Below are 14975 nucleotides of genomic sequence, written 5' to 3' on the forward strand. Positions count from 1 at the left end.
AAACTGCCTGAAGTAGCGTTCCAATCCTTTTGCATTAGGGCCCTCCTGGCTAGAACGGCGGTATGAAATAGGGCTCCAATGCAATAAAGCCCCAAACTGTAAATGAAACAAAGTCTCAAAAATGGGGCTTTATTTCATAATGCAATGAGACCCCAAAAGTAAAAGTGAAATAAGGACACAACGAAATGAAAAAGCACCCCAAACTAAAATGAAATAATGATGCCCTCTCTGATTTTACTATAAATTTTTTTAAAACAACATAAAGCCCCAAAAATATGGCTTGGGGCTTTCTTTCGTTTCCAAATTTGGGTCTTTATGATTTAAAGCCCTAAAAAACGCAATAAACCTCCAATTACCGTTGTTTTTGTTTTATGTACAAAAGTTTGACGTCTTATTTAATTTTCCGTTTGGGGCTTTATTGCATTGGGGCCTTATTTCGTAACGCCACTAGAACAAATGCTCAGTCATTCTGTCTGCTTCCTTTCTAGCCAGGACGGCGGTATGAAATAAGGCCCCAATGTAATAAAGCCCCAAACTGTTAATAAAATAAAGTCCCAAAAATGGGGATTCTTTTCATAATGTAATGAGACCCCAAAAGTAAAAGTGAAATAAGGCCATAACAAAATGAAAAAGGACCCCAAACTAAAATAAAATAAGGACCTAAAATTGGGGCATTATTTTATATCAAATAAAGTCCCAATTTTAAAATTAAATAATTCGCCATTAAGAGGGCGATCAAAATGTGCTGCTCTCTCTCCGTTTTATTGTAAATTTTTTTAAAACAAAATAAAGCCGCAAAAAATAGGTTTGGGACTTTATTTTATTTCCAAATTTGGGGTCTTATTCCATGATATTTAGCCCAAATTTTCAAAATGATATAAAGCCCCAAAAAACGTTTGGGGCTTTATTGCATTGTGGACTTATTTCATACCGCCGCTAGAACAGATGTCTCAGTCATTCTGTCTGATCGGAAAACATGCTGACTGAATGAAGGTTCCCAGCAACGATTTTCGCAGAAGCTGTGAGGACGTCGAGGAAGAAGAGACTATAGAACGTTTGCTTTGTATGTTCCGCACTGGCAGTCTGAAGGAGTTCCACTTTACATGTGAACATTCGCAAGTTGTTGGGTTTTTTAAGGCGTTTTAGATGATTCTACGGTAGGAACTAGGAGCCATCTTTCTACTTCTGTTCCTGTGGTGTCACAAAGGATGAAAACGTCTAAGTGAGTCTGTTGGGAAACTGCCACTTAAACCTAACCTAACCTAATCTAGATGGTTCAACGGTAGGCACGGTACTAGAAGCCGTCTTTCTTCTACCGTTCCTGTGATCTCACAATGGACGAAAACATCTAAATAATTTCGATGACAGGCTGTCACTATACCTAGACTTTTTCAAATCTACAGCAGGCTATACCTGTACCAAATTCATTAGTCAACTAATTCACTCTTTAGCAACAGTTTTAGACTTCATTTGGGCTTTTGTACTACTTAATTTTCTCTGGTCTTCTCAGTTGTCCTTATTTATGCATTAAAACCTATTTAAAGGTTTCAAACGGGCAATATTAGTTACACTTGAGTATCGCAACAAAGTTTCTTCTATGAGATTACAAATGCATGCATGTGCCTAACGGCAAATACAAGATTTTGTCTACCCCATGCTAACAGTTTATGTTGAAGTTCTGTTTAGATGTTTTTTTCTTCTTCCAAGATATCAAATTTCATTTCTTTGTTCCGTATGTTGCGGTTACTGAAAACGGCATTGAACTTTTGCAGTAAAAGGCAATCCTCAGCAACTTTGAAACATAAACAAATACTTAAGATTATAACGCGAGCAGCAACATGTTATGAATGGCAGTGTTTATGCTGCTACATCGGTTTAATTATGCTGTTGTCAGCGGTCTTCTGGCTTCGTTGCTAGCGAGTGCGAGTTCCCCAAGCCCTTGGTAACCCACAGGAATCTGTAGAGCACGACTATAACACCCTCATTCAGCGATTCATTCAATTAAGAATATTTTGCATATTATGTGCAACCAAGTATGCATCATTTGTTGCTGCTTTCATTTCCATTACCATTTATTTGTTATTTTTTGTTCTTTTCCATATGAAGTTCTACACTTCTCGAACAGCTAATTAACCAGCTGCAGGGCCATGTAAACATGTACAACCCATCATCATCAAGTAAAGTTCATTATTTCAAAGGAACTGTAAAGAACTCTGGATTTAATTATTCGCCTTGAAACTTTATGGTTAAAAGACATGAATGATTTGAGCCTGCGCTGCTATGGATCATTTAGTTCGCAATCGCAAGCATTGAGGAGATATGGGAGAATAATATGGTGCTGGCAACAAGTTAAAAACCTAATATGCCTTCAAAGAAATCTACTGGATTTTTATAGAAAAATTGGCATCATTATTTCTTTTAAAAGTAGCATAACAAATTGAATGAACCCTGGTATATCATAAAGCAATCATGTTTATTTAATTACAAACGGAAAATGGGAACAAAAATTTCATCAAAGAAAATGTTTGCTTTAAACATAGCAAAATGGAGTATTTTTAAATTAAGTTCAGCATATCTTTAGAGTTAGGATAAATTTTTTTCAGTGTGATAAGGGAGAAAAAAGAGGGGATAATCTAGGTTAGGTTAGGTTTATGTGGCAGTTTGCCATCAGACGACAGAAACAGAAGAAGGAAGATGCCTTCCAGTTCCTACCGTTGAACCATCCAGATCGCTTTAAAAAGCCCAATAACTTGCAAATGTTCTTCACATCCGCTAAATCAAACAGAATCTAAAGTGGGGCATGCACACAGAAGGTGTTCTATAGTCTCTCTTCTTCGATGTCCTCACAGCTTCTGCAAAAGTCGTTGCTGGCAACCATCAGTCTCTCAGCATGTTTTCAAATTAGACAGTGACCTGTCATGACGGACACAATGGCTGAGACGTCTGTTCTAGCCAATGACAGCAAAGCGGTAAACCTCTTCAAGTCTAAATTAGGCCACATAGTTTTGGAATGCTCATAGCCCTCTCTTTGTGACCATCTATCATTCGTTGTTGTTCGGGCCTGGTAATGAAAACTTTGCTTACATGTCGCAAGAGGCATACCCGCAGATTCCAGTATCCCTGGGATGTGCAGGGCAGTTCCTAGTCTCGCAAGCTCGTCCGCTTTACAATTCCCTGGTATATCTCTGTGGCCCGGCACTTAAAACAGGTGAATTTTGAACTGTTCAGCCATTTCGTTGAGAGATCTGTGACAGTCGAGGCCGAACATCGGACATTATATCAAGGATAAGACAGTGTTCGTAGCTGCCACTTGATCAAAGAGAAAGCTCTCTTAGCATCACGGCAGTAGTTACAGAAATTTGTCTAGCCACAATGTCAAGAGGCATTAGATGTTGCATTAAATTCAGTGCATCAGATGGTGTCGTCCTCATTGCGGCGGTGATACACAAACATCCTTTGGATCCGGTTGAGTATTGAACAGTAGATGGACTTTTGAAGCGCCGTCCACCAGACCACAACACCACATAGCATTATAGGTCTGACAACTGCAGTATGTAACCAGTGCATAACGCGCGGTCTAAGCCCCCAACTTTTGCCAATGGATCTCTTGCAAGTGTATAGAGTTGCCTTTCTTGCATTTTATAGTTCCATCTCCTGTCCAGCAAAACTCCCAGGTATTTTGCGCTTTCTGTAAATGGAACATTGTCTCCTCCTAGGGAGACAGGTACCACTGTAGGTAACTTGTATCTCCTGCTGAAAAGAAATATTATCTGTCTTGCACGGTTTTATGCCTAGACCACTTTCGGTTGTTGTTATTGTAACCACATGTGGAAGGCGCCCCGGTAGCCGAGTTGGTAGCGTGCTTAGATGACCAGTGCATAGGTCGTTGGTTTGATTCTCGCCAGAGGACTTGGTCTGTAGCTACTGTGGTATCACAATGAATTGTTTAATTGTTTAAGTGCGTCTGTTAAGGACTGCCACTCTTACGTAACCTAACCTAACCACATGTGGAGGTAGTGATTCTCGTCAAGCTCCTGTAGGTGAGCAAGCTCGTTCCGGTCCAAGGACCGATCGCCGCGGGAACATGATGGCCATTGGTTATTAAAAAGCGCCAATAACTCGCTTTGTCATATCGAGTATCATAGGCACTCAGTATTTGTGTAAGAGCCGGTGGCACCCCACCTCTCACTGAGACTCTCCACTCGATACCGCGACTGCAGTTACAACTACTCCGTATTGAGCAGTCCACTCTCCGCAACATGTGGACGCGCCCGGTAGCTCCCAGCTAAACTTCTCGTGACAGCATGAAAACCACACAGATCCGACCTCAATGTTCCAGCTAAAGTGGTGCTCACAACTATCCCGTGCCGGGACCACTTTCGGTAGCTCACTTCGCTGTTGCACGTAGAGCTTCCCGAAGTATATCTCTTAGAGTATTTGGAAACTTCCCCTAACCGCAATAGCCACGTCGTCAGCATAAGCGACCATTTTTACACCTTTTTCTTTCAGAGACAATAATATATTGTTAATGGCTATATTCCAAAGTAGAGGAGACAGTACACCTTCTTGAGGAGTTCCTCTGCTGACCCATCTTTTTAGGTCGATCCACAGATCCCAAGCCTAACGTAATGCATCTTTTGGTACGTAGGTTAATAAAAAACTTTCTTACGGTACAGTTGATGCCTAGAAACTCCAACTCCTTCATGATTGACGTCGGTTTTACATTGAAAACACCTTTTTGGCGATGGGCTGAACGTTCGCAACCTTCCAACGCAAGATTTAAAAGCTTGCGTAGTGGACGAGCAACACTTACAAAGGACAAGTGCTAATATACCATGCGGGCCTGGAGATTGATTAACATCGAGATCTTCAAGAAACCTTTTGACTCAACACTTTCAATCACGAGGAGTGACTGGTTTCCTGCAAAAATTTCAGCCAGTAGATTAGCCTTGCCAACCGGGTCGGTGAATAACTGGTCATCTTTACCAAGAGTTAGTATTGCCGATGGGCTACCCCTTACTCTTTTTACGAATGACCAAAAGCTCTTGCTTTCCCTCAGAGAAGCAATAACTCTAGCACGTAGTAAACGCTGTTCGTAAAGAAACTTTTCTTCTCTAAGTACTTTGGCACACGAAGTTTTTGCCTGTTTGCGTAGCATTTCCATATTGGCGCATGCTTGTTTAGACGCCAATTCCTCAATACATCCTGTGGCAGGGGGGAGTAATTTTATTGGCTTTAAATATCAAATGAATAATATGCCATAGATTTTTATCTGATTCCGATTGCTTTCAAAACAACTTATATAACTGAGGCTGGGTTCACGAACTTGATTAAGTTGAACTCAGTTGGTTTTGAACTAAAGTTCTTACTGTCGGGGAACCTACAATACAACAACAACGTTTCTTTAAGATCTTACAATTAAGCTTCCAACCCAAAAATATCTATAAAACTACAATTTCTATACATTTTGCGAATATCTACCTTATAGAACACCCATCTCCGAAAACAAAAGTTGAGTTAGCCAAGAGTTTGACTTTTTATGCTTCACCTCCTAAAAAATTGGGTGAAAAATCAAAATCTTTATCACAAGAACAAACCAAAATTTCCATGGAAGAATATTTTATTACAGAAGACAACAAAAGCCAAGAAGTAGAAAAGGAAGCAGCTAGCAAGCATGCACCTAGAATTGCTCCCCATTATACGGATATGAATGAATGCCATGGCAAAGAAATGCAAGAAAATCGAGTAATGGGATCTAAAAAAGTCATATCTTCTAGAAAAGAGATAAAGAAAACACAAAGACTAGAAAAGCCATTGAAAGAAGAGTTTAAAATATCCACGCGGGTCAAAAAGCAAACGGGCATTAAGCAGTCTACTTTGGTGCGAAACGATAAACGCTATACAGAGACAAGGCAGCCAAAGCTTAAAAGGCAGGAGTCTATCTTTGATGAAAAGTATATCAATGATGATGACGAAGATGAAGATTTGCAGCAATTGTATTTGGATGAACTTAAAATAAGGCCTCAATTGAAAAATCTGTTAAAATCCCTTTCCAAAGAAAAATCATCTTTGAAGAAATTATCTTTGGCAACTAAACGTCAAGCTCCTGAGAAGAAAGATATTATTCGGCAGTCTTCAATAGCCGAAAGAGTTAGACCAACTTATAAGTTTGGCAGAACTATAACTGAAGATAATTCTTCTTTTACAGAAGAAAATTTGCATAGGTCCATGATTTCTAAAGAATATATTAAAGAAAACGAAGAAAACTCTTCGTTAATCGCAGGAGATATGGCAGCTCTAAACTATGGCAATACTATTTCTAAAGAGTATTCAAAGGAAAATGAAAAAAATTCTTCACATAAGTTTTCAACAACGTTCTCTAAAGAACATTCCAAAGAAAATCAAGAAAACTCCAAGCGTTTTAAAGATTTTCCTCAAGAAAAACTCCATAAATATATAAAGGAAGATGAAGATAATTCTTCATTAGCCAAAGAAGATATAACAACTCATAAGTTTTCCCCAATGGTTCCTAAAGAATATTCCAAGGGAAATCAAGAAAACTCCAAGTGTTTAAAAGATTTCCCCCAAGAAAAAATTAATAAATCATTTCAAACTGCATTGTCTAAGAAAACTTTCCAGGAACTTGATATATCAGACAAAAATAGTTCGTTTGCTTCCACGCCAAAAGCAGCTTCCCAGACTTCTAGCAAAGAGATTTTACAAAGAGCTTACAAAGCTTTAGAGAAAATGCAACGACAATCGGAAAATGAGGATAACGAACAAATTGCCAAGAAAATGGGGGATATTCCAAAAGGGCTATCTAAAGAACAAACAGAAAAAAATGTTTTAAACTCCATCGAAATACCTGAAATCAGAGATCAAGAAGAAGATGAGAATCCCCAAGAACAACATAAAAGTTTGAAATCCTGCATCTCAACAACAGAGTTATTCATTCAAATTGATTCTGATACAGAGGAGGAATTCATAACCCCTCCAGAACATCCCAATATGAGTGCTGAAGATTTTCAAAACTCTAAGTCCAGCTTTCGAAGATTTAGTCCACCCATAAGGAAAGTCAAGCCAAATGTATCAACAATGAAGGACAATATCCAAACCAAAAAGATATCATCAACTAAAGTACAAGACATTAAAACCCCCGCTTCGACTCCACAATCATCACGCTCCTCAAAAGTTGGAACACCTTCTGAGGATTTACATTCTCAATCTAAAATATCATCAAACATGGAAATTAAAACAACCATGAAGATTCCACTAACCAAAGGAAAGGAATGCAAAATCCCTGTTTCTGCTTCACAAACACCACGACCCAGTAAAATTCGAGCTTCAACTCCTCCTCCAACACAAAGTGAGTTTTTCAATGCCACTCCACGCTCTATGGACTCTTCCAGCTTAGCTTATAAACGACCCATCAAATTGGAAATTAGTCCCGTTAAAACTTTAAGCATTGGTCGACCTCAACGTAAACGTGTGCCCTCAGAATCCTATGCTAGCAACACTACTTTACCCATGAAGGCTGTGCCCTTAAATAGAGAGTTCATAGAAATTTCTAGAATTTCATCGGCTTACGAAATTTCTCAGGAGGATACAAAAGAACATCCAAGAGAGTTTAATAACGGCAGCAACAAAGAGTACCAGGAACCTAAGAGAGAGGAAGTATCACAGGAGTATGCTGAAGAATCTGATTCCAATGAGTTCTCCACGTACTCTAATAATGACAAAAGCAAAGAGAATCAGGAATCTGAGAGAAAGCATTTATCTCAGGAGAATGCTGAAGAATCTAATGACACTGATGTCTCCCTGAAAAGTATAGAGGGGATTAAGGTGGCTAATGAAACATCACCACCACGCTTGCTACGCAGTGATTCGTTTGTAATAAGGTATGTAAAACTGGAAACAGATTTTGAAGCTTGGACAAGATTTCTGACTCTATTATAAAAAAAAAACAAGTTCGGCCGTGTCGAATATTATATACCCTCCACCATGATTCGCATATGTCGAATTCTTTGGACCGATTCGGGGCATACGTAGTTTGAATGTTGGAAACCAAAGTAGAAGTCATTGTGCCAAATTTCAGTAGAATCGGATAAGAATTGCTCCATATAGGCGGTCAAGAAATAAAATCGGTTTACATGGGAGCTTTACCAGGTTAAGGACCGATTCAGACCATATTGGCCACGTAAATTAGAGGTCATAGGAGAAGTCATTATGCAAATATAAGTTTAAAGATAAGTTTTAATAGGAGTTATATCAGGTTTAAAAGCGATTTATACCATAGTTGACAGAGCTGTGGGAGGTCATGACAGAAGTCATTGTGCCAAATTTCAGTAGAATCGTATAAGAATTGCGCCCTCTAGTGGCTCAAGAAATAAAATCGGGAAATCGGTTTAAATGGAGCTATATCAGGTTAAGGACCAATTCACACCACATTGACCACGTATATTAGAGGTAATAGAAGAAGTCACACACGGCTCAAGGAATACAATTACAATTATCAGAGCGGAAAACGATCTTGCGCTCCACCTGGCCTATACCTATAAGCCTTACATCCTTTCTACTCAAAACGATGGAACGTATTGTTGTCACCATGACAAAGAGTAGGACATCCAGCGAACTGCTTAAATAGAAACGGCATGCCTATGAAGGAAGGTCGATGGAGCCTGCGCTGCACGAGGTTGTGCGTAAAATAGAAGAATCCTTCGATGCCAAGACGTACACATTGGTGGTTTGCATTGACATCGAGGAAGCGTTTAATAATGTGCGGACCGACACATTGATCCAATCCTTAGAAAAGTACCGGGTGGATCCAGTCCTTACATACTGGATAAACCATATGCTAAGAAACAGGTGGAGAAATTGTGTGTCCCAAGAGAAAGTAGCGCAAGGCGCGCCACAGGTGACCACCATAACTGACAGACAGAAAGTTGCCAGTAACGAAGCTGTGAGGACGTCGAAGAAAAAGAGATTAACAAGACTTACAATTCCAGTCGATCTACATCAAAAAGAAGCATTTGTTATCATTTTCGAGCGGCTGGCTTTATTTTTATATATATTTATGGGATCTTAGAACAATGTTTCGAAGTGTTACAAACGGAATGGCGAAGTAAATAAACCCCTATCCTGTGGTGGGCTTTGGATACCCACCACCATGGATATATTAATCATCTTATTATATTATAACTCCACTACCATATCCATAGTTATGTATATCTAAATAGGGGCTGGTCTCGTTCATTATTATTCAGGTCCTGAGAACTCATATACAAGTAAGAGTTTCAGCGAAATCAGCCAATGAATTCGCTTTATATGGGATTAAGACCCTAAATTGGAATATCGGTCTATATGGCAGCTATATCTAAATATCGTCCGATATTTGGATCAGGCCACGAGAGGCTTAAAGCAACTCACTGTTTAAAATTTCAGCGAAATCTGGTAATAAATGCAGATTTTATGTGTTTCAGGTCCTAAATCGGCAGATCAGTCTCTATGGCAGCTGTATCTAAATGTAATCCGATTTGAACCATATTTAAGTCGGACGTCGGGAGGCTTAAAGCAACTCACTATTTCAAATTTCAGCGAAATCGGCTAATAAATGCAGTGTTTATTGGTTTCAGACCCTCAATTGGCAGATCGGTCTATATAGCAGCTATACCTAAATATAGTCCGACTGAACCATATTTGGTTGGGAAGCATAAAAAACTCATTGTTTCAAAATTTAGTGAATTCGAGTGACCCTTAATCGGCAGATCGGTCTATATGGCAGCTATATCTAAATATAGTCCGATCTGAACCATATCAGGGTCGGATATCGGAAGTCTTAATTCAACTCATTGTTTCAAATTTCAGCGAAATTGGATAATTAATGCAGCTTTTATGCGTTTCAGACCCTACATAGGCAGATCGGTCTATATGACAGCTGTATTTAAATATAGTCCGATCTAAACCATATTTGAGTTGGGTGTCGGGAGGTTTAAAACCACTCACTGTTTCAAATTTCAGCGAAATCAGATAATAAATCCAGCTTTTATTTGTTCAGATCCCAAATCGGCAGATCGGTGTATATGGCAGCCATATCTAAATATGGTCCGATTTGGCTCGTTTAGAAACTTAACCTGTGTGCACCCAAAAGATGTATCTGTGCAAATATCAGCTCAATATCTCAATTTTTCAAAGCTGTAGAGTGATTATAACATACAGTCAGACAGAAATCGTTAAATCGCCCTAGAATTTTACGCCGATCCGATATTTCGATGTGTTGCAAACGGATGTACTAAATGAATATTATCTTTATCCTATGGTGCTGGGTATAAAAAATTTAATTTAACATTCAAAGTTTTTAAAATATTCATGCGAATTCTTATAAATCAAAGTCTTGTTAATATTTCATGCGATCTGAAATTTAGGTACCAAATGCAGTCATCATTAACTTCAAAGTCTTCTAAGGGTATTATATTGCCTTCTCTAATCTTGTTTTCCATACTCTTATTTAAAACACATATTAATCCCTGTTCAATTATCTCTCTCTCACACACATTACAGTGGCCTGCCAGATAATTATGACCCATTTCTATCAGCTAAACGACAACTTGAGGAATTATGTTCACCCACAGACTCGCCCGAACACACAGCCAAGACAACGAATCCAACGAGTACACCACAAACACCACAACTGCCTAGTTTGCCGGCCACACCGGCCGCATCGTCGGCCATGGCAGCAGCAAACAAAATGTCCACTTCACTAACGCTTAGTAGTTCATCCACTTCTAGTCCCATGACCATGTCACAAATACCACAGCAAACCTCAAAAACCCCCACACTGGCCAGATCATCGAGTTTCCGACGCACTGGTTCGCTGCGATGTCCGCGACGTTCACCGTTGCTGACACAACGGGTACCGCTGTTTGCCCAGAAGCATAGGCCCACCATACAACGTGGTCTCTCCGATGAGGGTCCCATATCGACGAATTTCATGAAACCGGAGGAGTACGACGAAATGCCAGTGCGTTCGGTGTGCGTCAACGATTATGCGGTGACGAAGAGTCCCCGGGTGGTGCGTAGGGATACCTCAGCTTCCAATCGAAAGCAACCACTTAAACTGAATATAAATGCTGCCAATGAGGCCAGTAGCAGCGGTAACAACAGCAGTCTGACAACTCCCCTTACAATTGAGACCACAGAGAGTGCCCCCCAAACGGCTTCCAGATATGTCAGTAAAACTGATTCCTTGGCTGTTTTTCTGAAATACGAACATGAATTGGAAAAACTGAATAGGGCTGCAATGGAAGCGAATAGGATTTCTGCAGGTGAAGGGGCAAAAAAAGAAATAGCCGATCAAAATGGCAACTCTTTAACACAGCCAGTCACCGCTGCGAAACCAGAAGCAGCAGCCAGTGCCTCTAACCTATATGGTCCACTCAATGCCAAGGAGTTAAAGGACAAAAGTAATAATCTCAGCAAACAAAATTCGGCCAAAAACATCAAGGCTGACCTGTTGGATCTCAATCACAACGAGGCCAATGAGAATTGTGAAAATAATTACCCTAATACCACCAGCAGCAACAACAACAGCAACAACCACAACACAGCACCTTCAACACCTGCAGCTGCGGCTGACACATCTTCCAAATACAACTCTGTTCGTTTGGCCCCACTATCCAAACCTTCAACACCACTCATAATACCCCACAGCGGCAATTTGACCAAGCCCTCGACGCCTGTGACCACAATGCCCTCCACCATAGCCTTGTCAAAACCCAATACTCCTTTGACCAAACCAAGCACACCCTCCTTGACCAAGCCCTCTACGCCCCTGATACCCTTGAATGCAAAAACCCTACTGCCCCTTGAACAAATCAAAACCTCTCAGTTATCTCAAAAGCCGGTAGCCCTTAGCTCGTTATTCTCGACCACCAGCCACAAGGCCAGTGAAGAGCATAAGAATTCTGTAGGTTCGGACTATATTGATCCGAAGTTGATCAACAAATGTGATAATCTGCCGGTAAATTTGAATAAGCTAAGAAATGAATTTAAAAATTCCGATTCGGATACCTCAGATGCTCGCCTCGATCACTTCTCATCATCTTCCTCAGAGTCTTCGGCACCGCCTATGAAATTTTTGCCTTCCGTTAAAACGGACCCAAATACCAATAATCCAGCAAATCAAAATCTTCAGGCCCATGCCAACTCCGCCCAAGCAACACAAGCACAACAGCAACAACAGGCACCACAGCAACCTGCGGCATTGAGTCAACGTAACTCTGCCGAAGGCAGAAATCTGTTGAAGCGACGCATACGTTTGGGCCGCAATCAATTTCTATACGATGCCTCGCCAGAGGCCGACTCCTGCTCGGCCGATGATGAGGGCGCCAATCGTTCCTCCATGGAGTGTGATAACTTTATGAGGGAGCATGAGAAGGCCTTCGAACGTCTCAGGGCCCAAATGAACAATTTGGAGGAGCCTTTTATACCGCCACCCTCTTTGCCGGCCGAATTTGAAGATTTTGATTTCGAGGAATTCCTCTCATCATTTGAAAATGATGAAGAACAATTCCCCATCTTTAAAGATTGTAGAGAATTTCTTTTGAATCGGACATCGAAAAAACAAAGATCGATGTTTATGCCGAATTCCAATGTGAACGATGTTGCCGCCGCACAAGCAAAAAAGTCCCCGATTCCCAATACCAACTCCCATAATCAAACCCAAACATTCCCTCCCCTAAACACACACAATAGCAATAACAACAACAACAATAGTAATAGCAATAGCAGTAATAATCCCCATTTATCCTCACACTTTCAATTCCCCAATTTACCCCAGCATCCTAAAGGTCTTTTCGATTCATTTCCCTCCCAAAATAGAACTACCAAAAATAGATATAGTGACCTCACCAAAGTGGAAGATATGCTGGGCAACAATCAGAAGCGGGAAATTTTCATTAGTATTGAAACCGAACAAAATGATTTGGACAAGTCTCCCATATCCCCCAATTCCATTCGTCACATGACGGGCAATCCGCAATGCGTGGTGGAGGTGGAAGTCGATGCCAGCGATAATAAGTTCAGTAAAATCAGTGATGATGATGAACAACACCAGCCCTTGGAGCACAGCCATGCTGGTCATGGCCATGGCCGCAATCTATCATCTGGCCTCAGTCGAGCAATGGCAGGAACCGCAGCAGCAGATATCGGAGTCGGAGGAGGTAATCACTTTAATGGTCATTTTCTAGATCATCATCACTTACCCAATGTTCAATTGAATAACGCTAAAAATCTTATACAACAAATGCAAAAAGATTTCCACGCCAACCTGCGGCAATCACTGGACCAGCAAGATCGATCCTCAATGCAGACGACTGCCGCGGACATGATGGCAATGATGATGCAACAAAGCAATAATCGTGGCAAAGCTCACAAGGCCACTGGCACGCCCAGTGGTGATGCTTATGCCGATTCCGATGAGCTTAGTAGTTTGGATGGTTACCCATTGTCGTCGCCGAACTCACGACTGGGTGTTAGTTCGAAAACGAGTGCAGACTCAGCCTATGGGAGGTAAGTAACACCTGTTTTTACTAACTAGAAAATCATAAAAGAAAACTTAATTTTGACATTTTAACCAAAGATTTCCTTATATGTATTGGAGCTATAAGTGACCCTTTTAAAACTTATAAGAGTTATATAGAGGGAGATCAGAGCAACGTTTGGGTGCAAAAGTTGCAAATTTTCAATAGATTAATTTGGCCTACTGACAATAGGATAGAAAAGATTTCTGCAGCAGCTGGGAGGGCCTCGATGAAGTAAAAGCTTTGTACATCTGTGATATGTATGCACCTCGCTAGGAAGTCAAAAGGATTATTCGGCTTTTAAAGCGATTTGACCAGAGAGATATGTTCGATCGATAAAGAGAGAGAATCAGACAGTGATTTGCGGTATACTCATAATAATGAGGTGTAAATATGTATGGCCAACGCAATTGATGCGGTGTTATGCTTAGCACACTGATATGAATGGCGATCGTATGTATACTCGTACATTAATTTTCATTCATCGTGTACCATCGCTTTTAACATCGTCTTTGTCGATGGCGGTGTTATGAGTGAGACGAAAATGGAAACTCCGCATCAATCAAACACTTTGGCTCGAATAATAATTGCGGTGTTCCTCTTGCAATGATGAGAAAGGGTGTTTATTTTAACTAGAATATACAAACATGAGTATTAGTATTCGCGGTGGTAATTTAAACTCAGAAGTCAGTATTTATGCGGTGGACCGCAAATGCGATACACCGCTACAGATCTGTGGTACGCACCACCATAGATGGTGCTAAAAAATGTACACAAATTAACTCAGCCTAACGAAAACAAGTAAAAGCGAGCTTAGTTCGGCCAGGACAAATCTTACAAAAACTCTACCATGGTTCGCACTTGTCAAGTTCTTTACCCGGTACCTCTTTTTAAGCTGTTGGAGCTACATATATAAAATTATGGACCCATTCGGGCACACTTGGTTTGGATGTTGGAGACCATAGCAGAACTCATTGTGCAAAATTTCAGCAAAATCAAGAAATCGGTTTATATATTGGGTTGCCCAAAAAGTAATTGCGGATTTTTTAAAAGAAAGTAAATGCATTTTTAATAAAATTTAGAATGAACTTTAATCAAATATATCTTTTTTACACTTTTTTTCTAAAGCAAGCTAAAAGTAACAGCTGATAACTGACAGAGAAAGAATGCAATTACAGAGTCACAAGCTGTGAAAAAATTTGTCAACGTCGACTATATGAAACATCCGCAATTACTTTTTGGGCAACCCAATAGAAGCTATATCAGGTTATGGACCGGTTCAGATCATATTTGGCACGTATGTTCTGCAAAAGTCGTTGCTGGCAACCTTCAGTCTGTCAGCACGTTTTCCGATTAGACAGTGACCTGCCATGACGGACATAATGACTGAGATGTCTG

The 14975-nt window shown here is 40.3% G+C and overlaps 2 protein-coding genes across 9 annotated transcripts in view; one reads left to right on the top strand and one right to left on the bottom strand.

The window, feature by feature from the left end:
* The window catches only part of LOC106084327 (general transcription factor 3C polypeptide 3), a 237951-nt gene that overhangs the window by 201655 nt on the left and 21321 nt on the right, over positions 1-14975 (bottom strand). The gene's annotated exons all lie outside the window — the stretch shown is intronic.
* The window catches only part of LOC106084326 (mucin-2), a 198202-nt gene that overhangs the window by 173581 nt on the left and 9646 nt on the right, over positions 1-14975 (top strand). For 6 of the 8 annotated variants that reach the window (XM_013247917.2, XM_013247920.2, XM_013247918.2 and 3 more), the window contains 2 exons: positions 5489-7898; positions 12877-13566. In XM_013247917.2, coding sequence (XP_013103371.2) covers positions 5489-7898; positions 12877-13566 — 3100 coding nt within the window. Of the gene's footprint in view, positions 1-5488; positions 7899-10557; positions 13567-14975 lie in introns of all 8 variants that reach the window. The other 2 variants (XM_059368630.1, XM_059368632.1) reach the window with 2 other exon arrangements.

This window comes from Stomoxys calcitrans, chromosome 5 (assembly GCF_963082655.1).
Source record: "Stomoxys calcitrans chromosome 5, idStoCalc2.1, whole genome shotgun sequence".
Classification (NCBI taxonomy): domain Eukaryota; kingdom Metazoa; phylum Arthropoda; class Insecta; order Diptera; family Muscidae; genus Stomoxys; species Stomoxys calcitrans.